The 22976-nt window shown below is 41.4% G+C and overlaps 1 protein-coding gene across 4 annotated transcripts in view; it reads right to left on the bottom strand.

The window, feature by feature from the left end:
- Positions 1 to 19657, bottom strand: part of polrmt (polymerase (RNA) mitochondrial (DNA directed)) — a 51749-nt gene extending 32092 nt beyond the window's left edge. The window contains exons 1-11 of one of the 4 annotated variants that reach the window (XM_046049458.1): positions 19471 to 19657; positions 18991 to 19089; positions 17723 to 18585; positions 17211 to 17344; positions 10647 to 10833; positions 7638 to 7787; positions 4824 to 4991; positions 4158 to 4328; positions 2423 to 2662; positions 428 to 1213; positions 17 to 139 (exon numbers count right to left, since the gene is read on the bottom strand). In XM_046049458.1, coding sequence (XP_045905414.1) covers positions 17 to 139; positions 428 to 1213; positions 2423 to 2662; positions 4158 to 4328; positions 4824 to 4991; positions 7638 to 7787; positions 10647 to 10833; positions 17211 to 17344; positions 17723 to 18585; positions 18991 to 19089; positions 19471 to 19612 — 3063 coding nt within the window. In that variant the 5' untranslated portion in view covers positions 19613 to 19657. Of the gene's footprint in view, positions 1 to 16; positions 140 to 427; positions 1214 to 2422; positions 2663 to 4157; positions 4329 to 4823; positions 4992 to 7637; positions 7788 to 10646; positions 10834 to 17210; positions 17345 to 17722; positions 18586 to 18990; positions 19090 to 19470 lie in introns of those variants that run through there. The other 3 variants (XM_046049461.1, XM_046049460.1, XM_046049459.1) reach the window with 3 other exon arrangements.
- Positions 19658 to 22976: the final 3319 nt, after the last annotated feature.

The following is a 22976-nucleotide window of genomic DNA, read 5'->3' as shown; positions in this document are numbered from 1 at the left end:
AAGTGTTTTATGGTACCTGGTGAACAGGGAAATGAGAGATGAACTGTGTTGGATCGGGGGATCTCACAGCATTGGCTATCTCCATGCAGCAGGCCAGAGCCTGCCAAGGCTCATCTGCATTCATCCACCACCTTTTACCCTGAGAAGGACAAACACAAGCACAAGGCACATTATCCTGCATACATAAACACTACCACAAAAGCATTTTTTATTTTTTGTTTTGACAGATATTCATATCCTTTTTAGATTTTGCCACTGAGAGAAAAGGGTTATGCTTGACATAACTGTGACACCAACAGTGTTTCTCTGCAAACTGTATGTATAGTGTACATGTATAGTATGTGTATACTAAGGCGTTTTAACAAATCACGATGTATCATGAATGTATAATTGGACTAAACTATAAGAGCAATAAATACAAACTGACATCGAGAGGGTTGTCAGCAGAGTCCAGTACGTCCTCCATGATAGTGTTGGCGTACTCCAGCCGTCCCTGTAGTGAGCTCCTCTTCTTCAATCCTGTCAGATTGACTAAGTGGATCTTTAGCCAGTCCAGACCCTTCGGACCGAGGGGCTTCCCCTCTGCAAACACGAGGACAGCCCGTGTGACATCACTTCCTAGGTGGTTGAAGTACGGAGGGCAGGGGTAGGTACGTCCCCGGAAGTCCATGCTGTGAGGAAACCAGAAGATTTCATCCCGCATATGGTTGGCGATGGAGAGTTTATACAGAGCATCCATACGCAGGCTGTGCATCTCACTGCATTTTTTTTTGGCATTAATCGCCTCCCTCTTCATGTGGGCTTTCTCAGAAGCAGTGTAAGTAGGATCATGAGAGTTGAAGTGGGGTATTTTGGGGGCCTCTGACAGAGGCGGGGGGATGTCTAGCTTATCACTACCCCGATCATTGAAGATGGAGATAATAATATCCAACAGGGGTTTGTTGATCCTCCAGGCACAGTTGCCCAGCTGGTTGAGAGAGTCCAGGACTGCATGGAGGTCCTGGCATTTCTCCAACAACACCTCATGTTGTGTGGCGCCTTCCACTGTGCGCATCAGCTTGGTAGGTGTCAGCAGGTAGGCACCAAACTTGACTGAACTCCAGGGCATGGGAGGGCATAGCATCGGCATCACATAGGAGTCAAAGGTCAACTTGGTCTCCATGGCCTCCTGCTGCATCTGAATCAGGATAGGGTGGGGTTTGATGAAGCCAACCTGGTGGGTGAAACATCACAAGAAATGCAATTAGAAATCTTATGATAGGAAACTGTAGCTTCCTAAACCTCACCGCTAAACACGTTTGTCCCATTTTCATTTTTATTAAACGTGGTCATTGAAATGTTGCTTACAGCATGTAGGAAGTTCCACATTGCGGATGATCTGGTGGAATTATTTATGTAAAACCCTGGTCAGGACTCAGGGTAGCAGACCCAGCAGGCAGGGATGAAGTTTTTCCCTGGCTGTTACTTTGATGTGAGGTTATCCCGGACATAAAGATCATCATAAAAAAATTAAGTAGAAAGTAAGCTGACACAAAATTAAAACACCTCAACATTGCTGGCATGAGTCAGACTGCCATGCTGTGCTGTAAAATCATTAGGATGCTCCCCTGATGGGCTAACCTCCAAAAGGAGAGAAAGACAGGGGAGGGGCAGAATAACCACTGTCAACGTGCATCAAGTTCCAAAAAGTCCACAACTCTCTCCCTCTCTTTCTGCCTCTCTCCCCTGACACGGTCGGCCCACCATCCTGCAGGGTCCCATGGCAGTAAATCAGTCAACCAATTAAGGGGACACTAAATAAGGGGATAGGCCTGGAACCTATTCATCTTACTCAACTGTTCCCCGCACCAATTCACACAAGCGGGAAATGGTTTTATAATTCACACTCTTTGGAGCTTCACACTGGATGGTTGGGTGTACACGGCAACAGGCTCTAGTGAGTCTTTTTGTCCAAAGTGAAGGTCAAGTGTTTTTCCAGGTATTTTCTTTTGTTTATGCACCACTATGGTTCTTGCCTTCCTGGTGAAAATGACAACTCTACAACTACTAGCACTCTGTCTAGTATGTCTTTTAATCAGACTAATTGTCTATCACAGTGAATATGAATTTGATTTGACTGATGGGTTCTCATAATGAACAGGTCACTGAGTTTTATTTTTAAACCGTTTCACATTTTTTTCCTCACAATGTTAGTTTGCAGGAGATCCCTTTAAGTGTAATCCCTGACCATTTTTCTGCATAAATCTCAGTTGAAAGGATATTCTTTTTGGAATGGGTTAATGCTCGTAAATCCTGTTACCAGGTTATCAAAGCTCTGTCTATTTGAATTTAGACCACTTTAGCATGATCGCTACCAACTCCTTTGATATACCTGTGGAAAAGACAGAGTGAGCACTTGGAAAGATGTGGCCATCTACTGTACCTGCCGTGTGCTACGGAAGGTGTACATGTGGTAGAGGATGGGGATGAGCTTCCTGTCGAAAGCTGGGTTCAGGATGTCACTGTTAATTTTAAGGTTCTTGACCATCATATCGACCATGTAAGTGCCCAGCTCCAGGGTTACTATGTATGGCCAATGGGTCTCTCCTCCCTGTAGCGTGGGTCCTGAACTCTGCTCCGCCTCAAGCTTACACCACTGCTCCCTGGGAAGGAGGTTGTGCACCTAGGGGGAGAAAAGTGGAAGTGGGCTGTTTTCAACGAGTAAGGACAGAGAATGATTATATTAATATCTCTTGCAAAACACTAAGAAATTGCAAGTCTTCACAAGCTACAGTGTTTGGGAGGCATGTCAACATGTGTGAGAGACCCCAAGATCTTAAACAGGAACTTATTTTGTGATCTCATCAAAAGCATGTTTCATGGCAGCATGAAGATGTAAATATGTAACGTGAGAACTAAAGACGCACCGATCAAATACTGATATCGTATATCAGCCCGACACTGACGGTACTATCGGTGAGAAAATGCCAAATCTGGGGCTGATCTATTTAATTCAATTCATTGCGTTGGTTGCTGTCTAGCTTTGTTGGCTAGCTTGCCATCCAAGTTTAAGCAACATTATGCTGCTGCTGGAGAAGAGCGATGGGGTTGTCGAGCCGGAGTCATACATTACTGGACTCAGCAGCCTCTTTAAACGTAACGCTAGCTACTGGCAGAGGCAAATAGACAGAAGAGGACATTGACGGAAGAAGCTTGAAAATGAGAGCTACCAAGACAAGACCTTTGTGAAATAAAAAGCTGCAAGACAAACGCTGGTATTCTTTCTTTGTAGACAGTTGGCCTAGTAAGTAATATTGCTCTGTCTTGAGTTGTCGCACTTGCTTGATGTTTGGCTGTGTTAGCAAAGTAGTCAGCTTGCTAATGTTTCATCGTGATGTAATCATAACAAATGCACGTGTACAGCTCTCCTTATTTATGACAGCGGTGAATAAGACTTTATTAATTATAAGAATTCCCAGTGTCTTCCTTACAGTGAGAAATACAGTTTTTTCATTTTACATTGATATCGGATTGGTACTCGGCCTTGGCCAATATCCAAAGCCCAGGCATTGGTATCCTATCGGGACTGAAAATGTCCTATCAGTTCATCTCTAGTGAGGACTCAGACAAGCAGGTAAGAAGTTGGATTATGTTTTTGTGTCAGAACAACAACAAAAAAACACTAATAGGCATCATTTTAACTACAAAGGCTGCATGTAAAATAGCTTGTATAAAACAAACACCTTAACTAACTTGTGTATCTTGCCACTGCAGTATAATGAGCTATTGCTTATTATATTCGTGATGAAATTAGTGTTTTCCCTCAGCTCATTGCTACAGGAGCTGTAGTAATGAGCTGCAATGTCCTTCAGTTTGCACCTTTACTGGCTATGCAGTGTTTACTGTACAGTACAGTACATATAGTCTGTCTAGATTTTATAACTACAATGCTAAAAAATGTTTTCTTAAGTATTACGGCATGACGCAACGTTGATGTGGATTGTCAACAAATATGTTATGTTTAATTACTAATTTTAACATTTTGATTAGTCATGACATACACCCAAATAAAAAAACAAGTCTGGCTCTCAGTTTTTGTTGCTCTGTTGTGCAGTTAAACTAAAAGGAGATACATTTCCTTTTGCGAAAAATAATCTGGAGCATGATGATTTCTCTACCTTAGTATCTTTGGCCAGCAGCTCTGTGTAAGCGGTGTAAATGTTGCCCAACTTTTCCACTGTCTGATTTCGGTATTTCTGCCTCACGGAGTACTTGGTGTGGACCCTGTTGCCGAGATCTCTGGCTAAAATCTTCAGTGACTCTCCGCTGGGAGGCAGGTTGGCGACACTCTGGACAAGAGTAGGACACGTTTCGAAAGGTCAAACAGAAGAAAACATTTATGACAATTCTGTTACAAAAGGCAGATCAGTTGGCAGACCAGATTCAGTTTAATGAAAAAGCAACAGAAGGGAAAATCAAAGTGAAAATGACTTGACATCACATCCTTTGTATTTGTCTACGTTGGAAGCAAAGATATGTGATCAAAGCATGCTCTCCTTTGCTGCCAAAGATGAAGCCTGATGCTTTAACAGCAGGCTGTCACCGTCACAGCTACTTGATTTGTGTTTTGTGGTTTCCCAGATTGGTCGTATTGCACAACAGCAGTGTCGAGAAAACAAAGGAGCGTAACAGTGACATCACTACACATCTTTTTTATACAGCTGTAGTAAAGTGAAGGTACTGTCAATCAAATCTCTTTGACTCAAACACTGACCAGTCTTTGTTAAATATTAGACTCCTGGCATTTCTTTGAGCCGTAAGCTGGGTCAGATGGTTTGTATTACCTGTATCATGATGTCAACATACTCGCTATCCTCCAGCACACAGAGGTAGGGATAAAGGTTAAGTCTGTAGTCCTTGGTGTTGGTGTTAGCCAGGATCATCTTGCTCTCCCTCAGAGCCTGGAGGAGGATCTTCTGCCAATGTGCCCGCTGATCCGCCAGCAGCTCCCTCTGAAAGGACAACACGACTGGAGGTCATCCATCTCATGAGAGTGACTGCCAGCAGGAAACCCTTACAGAATGTGTCAAATAAAACGCTGCAGCAATCCTTTTTTTAATCACATGCCGCATGAACCAAATGGAAAGTCATTATAAATTGTGAAGCAGAAGATGGGGCCACCTCTCAGTGGACACAAGGTATTGTGCAACATGAGTGTGCATTCCATTTGATCGTTAGGCTTGTTTGGCTGAGACACATCCAGACGACAAGGAAAAAACAGACTGTCCTTCCGAGAGTAACTCAACTGGGGCACTGACATATTCATCTCAGAATTAAACTGGAAGGAGCACAACCTATTTTCCTTCCAACCATTAAAAAGGTTTGCAGTTGGGATGTATACAAGGTATCACTGATAAATCATCCTTCATCATTTACATTCCAGTAGACTGAAGCTGAAAGGAATAGCTTGGCATTTTTAAATACTGTCCACTCAGTATTTGCTTTCTTGAAGAGAGTTGGATGAGAAGACTGAGAGCAAGTAGCTCAGCTTAGCTTAGCTTAGCACAAAGACTGAAAACAAAAGGAAACTGCAAGCCTGGCTCACTAATTGAAGGTGGGGTATGCAAGTCTAATCAAATACACATCTTTTGGTCAAATTCAGTGAATATCCCCTCAGGGTCCATTAGCTGTCCGTTCTGTCTGGTGTTTGTACACAGCTCTGGCTCTCTAAATGGGAAACAAACACTATTGAAAGCATTCCAGCCATTATTTGAGTGTCACGTAACGTTAAATGACTTGCCCACGGACATTCAGCTTGATTCCTAGTTTGCCAAGACATGCTGTTGTTATGATGTTAGCTATAGTAGCAGGAGAGTTGTGAGTATCTAGAGAGTCTGATGCTGGCTCTGAGACAATCTCGTCCTCTCTGCATGTTAGCTTTTCAGCAGGTTACATGACTTGCTGTGTCACTTGTCAGAATCGCATTCCCCACTTTTAACATGTTAAATCTTTGTTGTGGTTACGTGGACAAAGCCAGTGTTTCCTTCTGCTTCCAGTTTTTATGCTAAGCTAAGTTAATCGCCTGCTGGCTATAGCTTCATATTCAGCATACAGACATGAGAGTGGTATTGATTTTTTAATGTAACTCTTGGCAATAAAGTTAACAGGTGCATTTCTAAAAATGTCAAAATACTCCTTTAACAAGAAAGCAAAATATTTCTTTTACATAAAGTGTTAATGTTTTAAATCATCCACCAGACGATGTGGCTATTTCTCTTAACTCTACAACAGCTAAAAAAATAATTATAGCGCACCAAAAAAGTAATGTGGTAAGTACTGCTGAAGCAAGTGCTTGTTCTGGCTGCAGGCTTAATTAAATATTTTTAATATTCAAAACCCATTAGAGCAACATATGCACCACAATGTGAGAATGCAGAACAGTACTGGGTTAGCTGGCTGTCCAATTTAAAATGAAAAAGGAAGATAATCAATAATGCTAAAATATACTAAGGTCTCTTTCTTCATTGTCCTTAACCTTTATCACAGTTAAGAACTCTTTATTGTAACTTTACAGGGCTAGAGGTCACCAATACACAATGGAAATGTAATTGCCTCAGTGCTAGCTTAAATGTTATTGATTTTCCCAAATGACATTGAAAGGAGTCACTGAACCATACAAAATGAGAATCTGTAGATGGGTAAGCAGTTTTGTTCATGTATGTACATGTGCAGTTGGTTGTGTTAATATGTGTGTGCATCACTGTGTATGAGTGTGTGTGTGTTAAATGTTCATTCTTCAGTTGAAGAGTTTTACTCAGTCTGACTGAAGCAGAGACACAGTCTGGATTGTGGATGGAGAGGTGACTCTGCGTTTTCTCTAGAGGCCTCCATTACAATACATTATTATTCTGCCTTGCCTGTCTGTAAATGCTTCCTGACCACCAGGGACTCTCAGCCTGCTCGCTTCCCACGTAGCCCATCTGCACAGGCAGACGAGCCAGGACGGACTGTAAATGCCACAGTTGGAAAGAAGGCACACCACGGGAATATAATGTTTCTTCTTCTAACCTGTCAGACCTAAATGCATATCATTTCAAAGTTTATACGAGACGAAGAAGAGAAACGTTACTCATAGGACAAAATGGGTACCCTTAGACAAAAAACATATTTTAAATGCCAATACATCACCTCTACGTAAATGGTGTTACATTAGTATAATTACTCTAAACAAATCAGGCTACTGCCAAGATAAATGCTCCCACTATGCTCTGCATCTTGTGAGCCACATTAGATTTTGCAGGAAATCAGCAGGATTTTTCAGTTTCAAGAGGCAAAATTACAGCACAAAACAGGAAGATACTCCTACAGGACACAATTAATCTGACTCTAACATACTGATGTTTATACCTCTAGTATGCTTAAGGATTTTAGGTTGGGTATAGATTGTCCAGACTGAACACCAAACCACCTACAATTAATTACATTAACTCCACTTCATAAACACACAGCTTTTGAAAGTTGTTGCAGATTTTTTAGCAACACAGAACTCTAAATAGACATTTCTAGCCATCTCAATGCAATACAACAACACAATTCACTAGTTTATTGAGAGAGTGCGATGAAGATCAAGGGAGGCAACATGTGTTTTTTTTTTTTACCATTTTGGCCATGTTTTTAGTGACGGGCTTGGAGGCCTCCACAGAGTCGATTGTGACAGTGCAGGCCTGTTCCATGCTGAGCTGATGTTTGAAACGCTCCTCCAGCTCCTCCTGTGTGAAGTCCAGTTTCGGATACTGGTGGTCTGCCCTCTAAAACAAACAAACAAACAAAAACACAAACACACACACACACAGGAGACAAAGAACCACAGAAATAATGATTGCTTCCTACTGTATGACATTAAGAGATGTTTTTGCCCTGTGTTTAACCTCTCAATTTGTCAGATTGTCTGGCCCTGACCTTTATTGTAAGCAACACTAACCTACATAAATGTAACCATTTGATTACTGGAAGTTGCTAGTACACATCTAGGGGATTAGCTTTGCCTGAGAGGATCAATTCAGGGCAAGAATCAAAGAGAGTGAGCAAAGGCTAAGTCATCAGACCATCTCAGTCTGCTGACAACAGAGTGTTAAACCGACTTTCAGTCTGACACACATCGGCTCGGTATTGCTAGAAAGTAAACAAAGAGTGAAATTAAATAGCAGGTTTAGAGACATGCAGCTTGGATAGTGAGTTAGAGGGCTGATGGTTTACGTCCCTGGTACTTACAGCAGCTGTGGATGAGTATAAAAATGCATGTGCTGAAATAAATCCAGCAAACAAAATGGTATGCTAGGGACAATAGTGATTAGAAATAGCCTGAACTGAATTGCTGTGTGTAAATCAACCCCCTCACAATCAAAACGCCTCACTAACAGACCCCTAATACGCTGCTCCTTACATCTTACCAGCTAGGTGACCAACTAAGCAACAGACTTTTCACACAAATGTCTTAAAAGAAAAAAAAAGTGCTTTAAAAGTCAGTTATTCTTTATAGAGAAAGTGACCTTGCCGAGGCAATAAAAACCATACGTAATTATCTGTGCACATGGTAGAAAGGTTGTAGGCACGATTGGATGTAGCAGAGCAGTAATAACATTTATTAGCTCATAGACAGCCGACAAGATAGACTGTAAATCAAGCCTGAGAGATGTAGCATGGACAGCAGCCAGAGCAAAGCTTAAGGTAGTGTGGTACACATATTGCTCGCCAGACATCTCTTACATTATAGCTCATATTACAACTTCGCAACAGTAAATGAGCAGAGAAGCAAACACCTCATTATTAGTAGACCGGGGTGAAATCAATAGATAGCTAAAGGAGTGAAAAATGTGCTGGCATGATAGTTTTGAAAACAGAAACTTTAGGTTTACAAAGCCTTCTGGTTTGCAAAGAAAAAAATAAATCTCTAAAGAAAGTACAGCTGTGTGATCTTATTTGAATACTGAATGAATGAATTCCAATTTCCAAACCTATAACAGTGTGTTTCCTTCTTGTCCCCACTGTGTCAAGCACACAATGCATTCAACGGATGGATTAACAAGATCTGACCAGGAGAGATGAGGAGTCTAAAAACTACTTTCAGTATTACGAAGAAAGCAAAATGAAATGTTTTGACAAAATGGGCGCGCACACACACACACACACACATATAGGCCAGTTTCCAGATGAAAATAATAATCAAATGATAGAATACCATGCGATCTCTGATGACAAGTTGAAACTAGATCAAACTGCATTTTGTACGAGCATCAACCTAATCAAAATTCCATCTCACAAACAATCAACAAACAATATTCTAATTAGATTATGTGTCTGCTGCTAACACTGATTCAAAATCCTCCGGAGACCATCCAGTCTGCTCCTCCGTTATCTAGTGGACCAGTTATTTGGACAGCCTTTCACTCATTAAAACCAACCTGCCAAAAAGTCACAGTCATAGTCAGATAGCCAACCGACAAGTAAGCCAACCTTACAAATGCAATCAGAGGCAATAGTAATGGAACAGTCACATTTGACCTGTTTCACATTTCACCAAGTGGCACAGTTGAACATAAACTCTTAAGATAAAAATACATGACCTGCTGATTGCTAAAATCACACACACACACACACACAGGCCAACAATAAGATAAAGTAGACCAAAAATATGTCACTCAGCTGAAGACCAAAGCAAATGTGGAGCAAGGATTGAGGCTAAAAATACTGCAATTGAACAAAAGGCTGTTAATGAATCATGTGAGAATCGGGAGGGGAAGGGAGGTGGGAAAAAAAGGGAGGAGAGGTGAGAGGAGGAGGAGAGGCAGGGAAAGCGGAGGACCCATTAGTAAGCAGAGTTGGCTCACTATAAATAGGCCAGTGCCTGTCTGGCTGTGAAGGGGTGACAATCAAATCTTTCATAGTCACACTGGAGCCTTCTGACAGCTTTCCCAGCGTCTCTGGTGCTTTGATTCTCAAAACATACATAAGCCAAAAAATAACTCTTATCTGTATTTACAGTCACACATACTCTCTATTATCAAGCCCTATGCTAAATACATTTCCTTATCTCATTTCTATCATGTTTTTAGAATGAAATGAATGTATTAGCAAAGAAGCTAACTCTACATCGCATCCTTTTAAAGAAACACAAATATCTGCCATCCCATAATTAACATGTAGTAGTCTCTATCCACTGAGTTTAGTTTAAGATTGAAGCATGAAGACTAGCAGCCAACACAGATGTACATTATTTTGGTTATGATGACTTCAGTGATATAAATAGTCATTTTATTTTCTGTGAACCCAAGAAAGAGTCAGGCAGTATAAAGCATGCATCCATTACTGGGACATCAACGTACAATAATAAATTCAACAACCTTTACTTATGAATAATCCTAAAGCCCATGCAAACTAGATCAGGTTTTCTGTACTTTTAAATGCCAATATATTGAATCACAATAACAGTAACCATTTGCAAAATAAAGTTCGATTGGAGAGATTATAATACTATCAATTTAGTGATAACTGTATATTGCATTATGATTCTATTAAAAGGCTTTCAATAAATAAATATTAATTAAATATTATTAAAGAGGTTTCCAGTCTCAACCTTTTTGTTACAGGTCAAAGCTATCCTCTCATACCTTAATGTAGAAGTCCTGAACCAGTGTTGAGGAGCACTGGCTTGTGGTCGCTTTGAGGCAGGGCTGGTAGTCCGGCCGGGCGATGTGCACGGCCTTTAGTACCATGTCTCTCTCGTCTTGCCGGAACGCGCACCGGCTGAACACGTCGTCCACAGACAGGCCATCCTCCTCCATTTGGCTCAGACACCTGGATAAACAGGGACATGCAGTTGGCCTACCAGATTTATATTTGCCACTGAAACAGGTTTTAACCATGTTATATCTGTGGGGACCTGGGGACACTCATCACAACTAGTGACTCAACAATTATTTTTCCAGATTCTGAGATTTCTGGCTTTTAAATTGTACTAGCTGGAGTTTATCTGGGATACAAACATCGTGTCCAGTCACTCCCAAATGACTCATAAGAGCTCTATGAGTAAGATTTGCCAGTAGCATAATCAACGGGGCTGTGTTATAGTAGCAGTAAACCGATCTGACAGCATCTGAGAGTTTATTACATCATTGTGACGTGTACTGTGTCTTAACACTTATGTACTTATTGTGCTATGTAATACATACAAGGGATAAAACAGCAGAAATGGTCAATTCTTTGTAATTCATTCCTGACAGGAACATAAGAGAACACAGAAATACACTACAGGATTCCTCGACCACCCATCCCAACTACAGCAGTTATACAGACAAAACTATAGAACGTATTGTCAAAATATAATCTTATGTGCTCGACACAATAAAGTTCTACATATGTTTATGCTGTGGTCTACTGGAATAATTTTTTTAGTTATGCCCCTCCCTTTATTTTCCATGATACATGCATAGCTGTGTGCCGTTACATTTGTGTATGTGTTTAAGTAGAAAAGTACAAGATGGCTTGTTTCATGATCCGCTATTAGAGTTAGGTCAGTTGTTGATTTGACTGCGACTCAGCTTGTTGTCGTGAGAGGTAGGAAAACAAATGTGTGCGTTTCCATGAAATAGACTATTTTTTTTGTTTATTGCTTGCCATCCAAGATCAATTTTCACACGCAACATCTGTTTAGCAGCCAAATTCGAAGTCCCAGATGTTGGTCCTTCTCACCAATACATGTGTAATATTGCTATTAAAATTCTTAAAAATTAACTGTATCAGGTTAGGTTCTGGTTATTATGATGGAAAAGAAACGGTTCAGAGTTCACAACCTTCTGACCTGCCTGTTGAAGTGGGAATGGGATTAAGATAATTTAACTTGCTGGGCTCCTGATTAATTCCGCCCTGATTGACAGATGCAGAATATCAATTTTAGTATTTGCATTGACAGGCCTTTGTGTCAGACTCAAAGTATAAGTTTAATCCACACAGGTTGGCGCTGACAACGACATCAGTGAAATGTTTATTTAAATAGAATCTCCTAGAGATCTAGAGAGAGCACAGTCTCCATGAGTAGACTGCAGAACGCAGATAATGCCAATGTGTGGTCCAAGTCCCTGGAATACCAATGAGAGGTGTAATAACATGAATATTCCATAACTCAATTTGGTATATGATACCTAGGAAGGCCTTTGAATTAATATTTTCAGCCTGGTGGATCTTTATTCGTCTGGGATTAGTGAGATTTAGGGGCTAAAGTGATAAATATTTTGTTTGTGTAAATTATTCATGAATTTTGGAATATAATGCTACTAATCTGTAAAGCAGCAGCAGGGAATTCTTTAAAAAATAACATTGTCATATTTGCTGAAACTGTCACTAAATCCTGACAGTAGTACATGAGACACATAATCAGTAAAAACAATCTGATTCTCTGGCTTCCTCCTCCTGCTCCTAATGCCATTTTCCAGAGTCCACTGTTCCTGAGTCAAAACAACCAATCAGAGCCAGGAGTGGTCTCTAATGCAGGGTCACTCACTGCTCGTGCACACGCTGCGCAGCCTCTTTCCTCACGCATGCTCTCACTCAGTCAAGCTCGATATCTTCAGCTCGTGGCTTCAGAAGTTTTGCAAACACAATGGTTGAAAAACACCACTAGCGATGAAAGAACTGCCCATCCGTATACAACAGTGTATAGTACAAAACACAGGTGTGATCACATCCCGGCTCCACACAGAAGCATGATGACAAACAGGGAGGAATAACCTTTGAGGGGGGACAATGGTGTCCTAGCCTCTCATCCCCGTTGTTGCAGCTGCCTCTGAAGCCTGGGGCGCAAAGAATACTCCTCACCTGGTTGCTGCCAAACATGCTTGACACCATCTAAACCAAATAAGTTTATCTTGGTCTCACCAGACCACAGGACATGGTTCCAGTAATCCATGTCCTTAGTCTGCGTGTTGTGTTCAGCAAACTGTGTGCAGGCTTTCTTGTGCATCATCTTTAGAAGAGGCTTTCTTCTGGGACGACAGCCATGCAGACCATTTTGATGCAGTGTGCAGCGTATGGTCTGAGCACTGACTGTCTTACCCCCCCACCCATTCAACCCCTGCAGCAAAGCTGGCAGCACTTGTATGTCTAGTTCCCAAAGACGACCTCTGGATATGACGCTGAGCACATGCACTCAACTTTGGTTGACCATAGCGGGCCCTGTTCTAAATAGAACCTGTCCTGTGGAACCTGCCACCGTGCTGCAGCTCAGTTTCAGGCTCTTCTTATAGTCTAGGCCATCTTTATGTAAAGCAACCATTCTTTTTTTCCAGATCCTCAGTTCTTTGCCATGAGGTGCCATGTTGAACTTCCAGTGACCAGTATGAGGGTGTGAGAGCGATAACACCAAATGTAACACACCTGCTCCCCATTCACACCTGAGACCTTGTAACACTAACAAGTCACATGACACCGCGGAGGGAAAATGGCTAATTGGGCCCAATTTGGACATTTTCACTTAGAGGTGTACTCACTTTTCTTGCCAGCGGTTTAGACATTAATGGCTGTGTGATGTGTTATTTTGAGGGGACAGCAGATTTACACTGTTATACAAGCTGCACACTCACTACTTTACACTGTAGCAAAGTGTCATTTCTTCAGTGTTGTCACATGAAAAGATAATCAAATATTTACTAAAATGTGAGCGGTGTACTTTTGTGAGATACTGTATATTATTAGCAGTGTATTTCACATTTTGCTCAGTTGCATTTTAGCTTAAGTGGATTACTGAATTGTCAAGTATTGTATGCTAATTGTAAGACCTACAGTTTGAATTATGCACTATATTTTTTCCGCATGTCTTTAAGGGTAAAACATTGTTAGTGCCACACAGGGTTTGAGGTATTAGGGCCCTGCCCAACAAAGATCGCCTGAAGGCTACCTTTGGTTGCACTGCTACCCAGAGGTTAACAGCAGAACTACATGACAAAGCCAAGAGACAGAAGTGAGGAAAATCCATTTGGCATCAAACCCAGGATCATACAGTTCAGCTTCACCCTGCACACCTTTTCCGAAAGATAATTATAAATATCAGCACAATAATTACAATCTGGAGGAAACCGTGGCTCAGCAACCTCCATCCACTTAATTTAACCAGAAGTGAGCAGGCTTCTGCACACGAATGAATAATTACAATGAAGAAAACACAGTATTACAATATTCTTTCATATGTCTATACTTGAAAGTCATGAAGTGTACGTTCGGAAATATTTCTAAAGCAAGCCAAAGAGGTCAAATTTTTTTTGTATTTTAACTTGTGCCTTGGAGCCTCTTGTGATGCAATGTGCAATTTTGGTAGGAGTAAATGAGAAAGCCTTCAACAAAGAGAGGATTAGTCTGGGTTCTGGCAGTGTGGTCCAGAGGAACAAAGAGAGCAGAGAGGTTGAAAGATAGAGCATAATCAGCCTGGTGACTGCTCTGCTGCACCCTAGGGAGCAAAGAGCACTGGAGGACACAGCACTAACAAAGGGGAAAACTTAATATAAGTGTGTGCGCGTGAGTCAGTGTGTGTATGTGTGTGAAAGAGACAGAGGAGAGGGGAACTGATTGGTACACTAAGGGCAAGGAGGCTGCAGGGGAGACTTCAGAGGCGAGAGTGATATTAGGAGAGTACAGCAGCTGGGCCATAATAAAGGGGGGAGACAACACAGCAAAGAAAAAAAATAGGCAGACAAAAAACAAACTGAGTGACAGAGAAAATCATGATAGTGAGGAAGGTAGGAGAAAAGAGAGGCAAAAGACTGAGCAGGAGTGCACCACTGCAGAACAACGATGTCATATGAGCATCAGCTTACAGTGATCGATGGACCAACCAAATACCTACCCCCAACCCTACCGCCCTGCCACCTGTGCCGCTATTGGACCAAGCTGCATAGGATGATGTCCCCGGGGTCCAGGAGGAAAGTATGTTTGACTCTGTGTGTGTGTGTGTGTGTGTGAGTTTTGTGCAGAAGCACTCGACTTGACTGAGGCTGATGAAGCTCTCAAACAACTAATCAAGCCAGCACCAACAGAGGGGAGCGATAACATTTCATCATTTCACTGCAAACTCCAGTTGTAGGAGTGTGCTATTTTGCATGGTGTGATTAGACACTAGCTCTTCCCAAGTTCACAAGGTGCCTTCTTCAATGGACACAGTCTATGAAGGACAGACCTTCAGAAGACTGAAGGCCCGGGGCTGAACCTGCACTCCCTTTCCAAATGAGAGAGTCTTACAATATGTCAGAAAGACCAAAACTTATGTTGCATTCAGGCAGCTCTTGTTAAATTGTAAAAAACCTCAAAAAGATTATCCAAAAAAATGTAATCCCAGTTTACACTACAAGTTGTGATGTTTAATAACAAATATAAGCACAAAACAGATACTGGATATTTGAGACCGATGCAAATATTGATATTTGAGAGTTTCAAATAAAATCAGATACCCAACAACTTTCTTTTTTAACACAAACATTTTTGATAAGGAGATATGTAGGACAGGACATTTTACAGCTGAAAAATTAACCTGTCAGTGCTGTCTGGTGAACAAACGATGTAATGGCGACACCATTTCTAAATGACTACAAACCAATCTATCCAATCTCGCATATTTGTACTGCAATTCATTGCTACTTAACCAATACCTATATACTATGTGTGATAAGCTAAAGTTGGCTGATAACGTAAGCCATGGTGATCAGTCAGGCTGGGCTCAAGTAAACACATCCATTACCTTCCATTTATCTGTAACAGCTTAGGGGCTGTTTAATATGTCCAGCTTTCTAATAAGAACCAAGAGTTCTTGTTAGAAAGCTAGACATATACCTTGAATAGATCATTTGAGTGACACATGATAAATACAACATAGACATATAATATTTACAAAATATATTGGAGTTGACAAGAAACGCCTGAATGCACCACTACACACCTGACCAGAATTCAAGGGATCATTGGATACAATGGCCCACAAAGGACACTGACTCCAAAGTCAGATAGAAAAAAATATATATATTTCTCATCTGCTATCTGAATAGCTTTGGAGCAAGAGAGCCTTGTTTACATGTATTCTTGAAATTGACAGTGAAAGACACGTCGCCTAACCTGGGACAAGGCTCATGTAGCCCACTTCAAAGATGTTCTGTCCTGTAGTTTTTCCTGCTATAATAACTAAACAATGTTAGGCGCCTCAAAAAACGAAGAAAATTTAATATGAGCCCTGCCTCTGCCTGGGCAGCAGGCCAGCTGATTCTATTGGCTGCCATCAAACAGACACACACACTGTGACACATGTAGTCTTCTGCTGAAGCTGTGAGCTGTGCCCAGTAGGTGTATACTCCATGTGCTACGTGTCATGTAATAAATCAAAGTGTGGGGCTGACACAGTGGCATAACAACTCAATTAATAATACTTAACAGTGATTTGTCAGGATGACCTAGTTACTACTCAGACACAACTGGGCTACTGGCTGTCAAGGCTGTCCTCGATAAACAAGTTGCAAGAACCTGCTAGTTTGTCTGAGCAAAACAATTTTAAGTTAGAATTGTTATTACAGAAACCTGCACAACTGACAAAAACTTTAAGAAATGACCGTGTGACGGTGGGTTGCCATGGAAACAATATCCGTGATGAGGGAAAGGGACAGCGTTAGGAACAGTTGTATCTGTCAGCTTAATACAGGAGAGACACTGAACACTGATAGGCACTAAAAATAAAGCATGCCTTAATTTACAATTAATACACAAATCAATTTGGTTTTTTTACAGACGGTCCGGATGTAGCCATAAGTCTTTTACTGCACTTATATGGGGTGATCTGAAAATAGGGCATCGTGCCTGCCCATATCAAAAGTATGGAGAGATACAGTCAAGGCCAATGCACTATGATGCTGCTGGGATGATTTACCTGTTGCATCTTCAGTCCCACTGTGCTGTAAGTAGTAAATGCCAGAACTCAGAAAGGAGAGTGCAAAAGTGTAAACCATGAGCATAGCATGACCCCTGTTGGTAAGTCTCTGTATTGCCACAGCTCACTGCACACGCTCAAATCTCTGTCCCATGGTCTTACAGTAACAGCCCTCTTGTTAAATATCAAATGGTACTGAACAAATGTGTTAACTTGTCAAATGCTTCTAGCACAAACACAGCTCTTCATAAATCGCATGTGTGTGTGTGGGTACATATACCTTGTGACAATCTTTGGCGAGCAATTGGGATTACGGCCCATACTCTCCAGAGCAGCACAGTAGGATCCTAGATTTGGCTTCAGACCAGCCTCTTCTAACAGAATGAACATGCGACCGATCTGATTTAGCGTGCCCTATAAAGAGAGAGAGAGAGAGAGAGAATGTGTATCTCATTCATACGTAACAAATTCCTAAGTAAGTGCCATCAGTTTTAACCAGCAACAATGCAAGTAATGTAGAAAATACTGTATTTGACTTGTCATCTAGTCAGGTTTCTTGAACCTGTAAATACAAGTGTGACCATTCAACCTACTATATTTAATGTTGTGTTAATATAATTTGTAAAGACATAGCATTAAAGAGCAGTAGCTAAACATGTGCTACTTTCAATACATTTTGACATAAACAAAGAACATTTTTCTGGGACACACAATTACGTTTCCTTATTTTGTCAGAAAAGCCATAGCCGGACCCACATCGGCTCAGTGTTAAACCATAGCTGTTGAACTCACCTTCTTGGCCCACACCCTCATCATGATGTTGTAGACGGCTGTTTTCAGATGTTTGCGTCGACTCATAACTCTGTGCTGGCTGAGGAGGAAACAGTGTGCTCTCTGAATTTCACCAGCAAACACACACGCCTCCAGGTAAGAGCGGATGCTCAGCTGGATGTCCGCACATGCGGTTCCTTCACTGTCCTCCTGTAGGCATCCTGGGTTACTTGAAGACGTCCACTGGCTTACTTGTTGATTTAGCCTCCTCTCCAGCTCCTCCACCTCCGCCAGCTCTTTCGCCCTGACCTGGGCATCGGTAACAGTCTGCTTTTGGCCCTCTCCACCAGGAAACTGATTTTTGGAGTCCTTTTGTTTCCCTTTAGATACTTTATGTGGCATGGCTACTGTCCCTGCAGCAGTGGGGGAAACATTTGAAGAAACTGCAGCACGAATCTCATCAGACAGTTTCACATGAGCTCTGCTCTTCTTACTCAAGGGCGCAGTCTTTTTAGCTGTGGTAGATATAGTTTTATGTGCTGTACCGGGGAACATCGAGCTGCTTTTGCTACCTTTAGATTTGGCTGTAGGTTTCTCCTTGACATTCTTCTGTATTTTCTGCTGGAGGTGCTGCTGTTTCTTGAGTTTGTTTTTCTTCTCCTCAGTTAATTTCTCCATCCAGCGGCTGGGCTGAGATTTAGAAGCTCCTTTAGCAACTGTCTGTCCTGATTTGTGAATGTCAGTTTTCACCTGAGGTGTGTTTTTGGGACTCTTACCAGATAAAACCCCTCTTCCAGAGGAGGGGGCTTTAACAAATTGCACCTTTGCATGTTGGACATCTAGAATGACATCAGATTGGAGTTGGTGGATCCTGGCCTCAAGCACTGACAGGGAGAAATAGAAAAGGCATCTAACGTCAGTAAATAAAATTACTGACTAGTCTTTTTAAGAGTAATACACTTAGGAGGCTGCAGGCTACAATAGCTGATTAGGCCTAGCAAGCAAAACAAATCTATGACACATACTATAGGAACCAATTCAGGAAAACAAAAGTCTGCGTAAGTCAAAGTATATTGCACAATGTTCACACAATTACTGTGATGTGTGGCTCTTCAGGACCTATTAGCATATCTATCTGAAGTCTTGGACAAAACAGTAAAAAAAACACAGTTTGGGTTGGCAGCACACAGAGAAGAAATCCTGACACAGAACGCTGATCCACCACTTGGTATTGAGGGTTAGAAATGTCAATGCGGCATTATGACAATCTGTCGTCTTCAATAACATACCGTCTAACAACTGAGACTGTTCCAGTACACGTTTCTTTCCATCTTCTGTCTTTGGAATTACAAAAGAAACATTTCTTCTTTGAAGCTGCAAGGGTGTCTCTAAAAAACAACAGTACCATTAGATATTACAATAAATAGTGCAAATCTTGGGATCATTAGCAGCCCACAGGTTTTTCTTATAGAGTCCCTAGCTGTATTAGTAGCAGTTAAATCATCAGAGGTTACTTCAATGAACAAATGCAACTAAAAGACAGTTCCGATAAGTTAATAACGTTAATCGTTTGACCAAACATACATGAGCGAACCCAGCAATGTGCTTGTCCAACATCACACAAACTATCCGGTAAACTCTAGATTAACATGTGAGTAATTGGAATCACACAAGTGTCCTTAAAGAAACTGAGCGAACTTGTCGATTATCCTGTTAACTGTAAGTTATTGGCTGTGATATCTCTGTGAGACAAGACTCCTTCGGCTCACCTGATATTCGTCTGACTGAACCGTTCCGCATCGACACACACAGCTGGCAGCAGTCCGCAAAAGACACTCGACCAGCACAATTTTCAAATAAACTGCGACGAGCCAGACATTTGGCAAAGGCACATACTCTGAGAAGTGACATGTTGACATGTAATAACCGCGTTACTTCTCAACACTAGGCAGCCATCTTAAATGAGACCAAGCTAATCGCGAGGAGCGATCGTCAGGGTTAAGGCACAGTTAGAAGATCGCAGATAGTCAGATCGAGTGTGGCCTCTGAGGGAGCGTTGTGTTTTCCATGTGATAGTCATCTACAGTAGGCTACTGGAGACCTTATCTTTTTTTCACTCAATAGAGAATGAAGAGATATATGAAATACTTAAGTAGTTCAGCCTTAGCTTTACATTGTTACATATCTTAATGAGAATTTTGATGTCCTCTAATATACTAATGACGTGCTTATTGAGGTATTTTTTTTACTGTACGTAGAGATTTCAAGCAATTAAGATCAACAGTAAAACTGAATAATTACCAGTTGTTTAAGTTAGATGATGCATGATTTTGTACAGTCATTGCAACTTAATAAAATGCACAAAGTTGAATATAGCAACGCCACACACAACTGCAGCGACTTAATGTTCAATGTGACACACACACCAGCTCTTAAAATATATCTACGGTTAAAACGTTTCAACATTCCTCAGAATGTAAAGACAGATAAGCGGTATGAAAACCTTCCAGCTGTGTTTTTCTCTGCCGTTGTTGCTGCAGCGGTCTGTGTGACGGCGGGAGCAGAGGGCTCTGTGAGCGGGCGGCTGGCCGGCCTCACACGCTCCTCCTGCGGGTTGGCACAGGCTTCCCCAGCAGCCACTTGCGGAGCTCCTCAACTCCGACAATATTCAAGCACATTTTTGTTCCACCATCACTTCTCATAAAAACTGTCAATATTCGAAATCAACACAGCTGATTTCTCACCTCAAAACTTCTCAGAGGTGGATTTAGTGATGAAATTCCATACGAAATCTGTAAGATATAAAACTTTCTGTTGCTGGCCTCTGTCTGGCGCAGCAATGATGATGCAGTGAATAGTGACAATTCTCTCTGACCAATCAGCAATCTGTGGCGTTTTCACGTTACATTTTAGTATCCCTCAGCTGGCTTGGAATCTGGAAGGAGGTGAGGTGATACGAAAAAAAGTACCTGGAAGCAGGTACAACATTTCTACAATGGAAAACCAAACAAAGGCGAGTCGAGGGGCCTCCAAAGGGGCCTCGGCTCAGACTAGCTTGGTTTGAGGGCATGCCTGAGCCCGCTAGCCGCTTGGCAAGCTTTATGACGTGTTTTCATTGTGACGTCACAAGTAAAGGAAGTGAAGGGCTGGACTACAAACGAGCTGTTCAGAGCAGAGCTTTCTGTGGGAGATGGGAACTCCCTTTGGGCTGGACATTGGGCTTTTTCACTTTGCAAACCTCTTACATGCACAAAAAAGATATATAACTCAATAAAAGAGAGGGGAATTGCCAAAAAGCATAATAACACAAGACAGTCAAGATGCAGAATATCTTTTAGATTTATATTTTCAAATAACGGTTAAAAATTAACCAGATATGATGGGAAAGTGTTAAGTAAAGTTTTAATTAAAAAATTTATTATTAATTTAATGCTGTCTTTTCAGTGGCTAAACTGAAATGTTCATATACATCACAGTAGTTACATAGAATGGATAGTGAATTATGTATGGCCTACAGGTGGCAGTCTCATCACACTCAATCAAAGTAGGACTGGAGGTCAAACAGGAGACCAAGGTGAAAGTGAGTGTCCTGCAGTGATACAAGCAACATGTTGCTTATCATATTTTGGCATTTGTATTCACATTTGTGTTATTTTACATTCCATATACATATTTGATTTACACTCTATATAAATATTTGAATATCTTGTATGTCAAATATATTGCCCCTGCAACTTTACAGTCATTGGTATAGTATATAGTTTGTTTAGAAAGGACAAGTTATGACTACGCTCTTGTATTCTGTTATGTACAAGGTTTTCTTGTGTATAGACATACTAGGGTTTCTTGTGTATAGACATACTAGGGTTTCTTGTGTTTAGACATACATGTTGATATACAACAGAAAAATTTGCATAACACCTTCGCTATAAATAATAAAGTTAATATAAAGTGAAATTTACAATGTTTAAGCTTCTTTGTAAGCAAAGAGAAACCGCCACTTAAAAATGGCCATCATTCTCTGTGCATGTTGTGTTTGTTGTCTCACGACTTGTGCAGCATTTATCGTTATAATAATATAAACTTCTCATTAATTGAGGAAAAATAATGCATATGAGGTTTCCATTAAAGTAATGTGATGCTGGTAGTACACACATGTAACCCGCATTCATGCTGACCAGACCAAAGGACTCGATATAGCCCGTTTAAAATTACAGTCTTCTTCTTCCAGTCGACTTTTGAAGTTCAAACATCATACAGCTTAAATCAAGTGTGACTCAGCTCCAAATTGAAAGTAAAACTGAATGTATCTCATTCACATCCTGTATACTTTCTGACCCCCAGCAGTGTCAGCCTCCTCTTGTCATGCATCCATAAAGCATTCTTAAACACTTTAGCAGCCCTTTGTGTCTCTGCAGGCTGGAGGTTAACACAAGCACTACTTGATGGTGTGTGTGTGTGGGGGGGGGGGGAGGGGGGGTCCAGCCAGTACATCTTTTCTCAGTGGAGGCAGTGGCTGAGAGCACAGCGGTGGGTGTCTGCTGCTGAGCTGTAGGTGAGGATCAGGAGGTGTTTGTTGCCACGGTTCACAAGCAGGGCCCCTTGACAGCCTCGTTTGATGTGGTTGGCCCCTGTTGGCGGCTGGCTCTTTACGCTGGTGTGACAGTCATTGCCGGGTGAGTGACTGTCAATGCCTTGACCGACAAAAGAGGAGAAGACAGGCATTCATGGGGCCTGATAATGGCCAGGCCGGGACAAGGCTGCCATTCTCATACACTTTGATCATGTGGATTCTTTTGCACACCTTTGTAGGGGCTCCCTATTTGTTTAACAGATGGAGAGAGAGCTGTTTTTTGATGGAGATACCTCTCTGTGAGATGCCTGTGTTGGTAAATGCCTTTGGCATGTGTTTGTATGTCTGCACCACTTACATGGAATTAGTGATCTGTCACTATGTGGAAAAAACTGCTTCTTAAGGAACTTCACAATGAGGCTCCACATCTAAGAAGTCATATTTAGAGCTGAATTTAAAAACTTTATTAAAGTTTTTAAAAAATAACTTCCAGAGCACTGACACAAACATTAATTATGAAATATTAGTCATCACACCACACACTTTAAGTCCATTACTGTCCATTACGGAGAGACAGACATCAGAATGATCGTTCAGGCTTATGCACAGGCCTTTACTGGACTACTGTGACTCACACAGCTCTTACTGGGTTTCCCCACACATGCATTTTAAGATGGATTAAATTAGTGAGTCATTTAAAAT

Source organism: Micropterus dolomieu, linkage group LG05 (assembly GCF_021292245.1).
Source record: "Micropterus dolomieu isolate WLL.071019.BEF.003 ecotype Adirondacks linkage group LG05, ASM2129224v1, whole genome shotgun sequence".
Taxonomy (NCBI): Eukaryota; Metazoa; Chordata; class Actinopteri; order Centrarchiformes; family Centrarchidae; genus Micropterus; species Micropterus dolomieu.
This window is presented reverse-complemented; position numbering and strand designations above follow the sequence as displayed.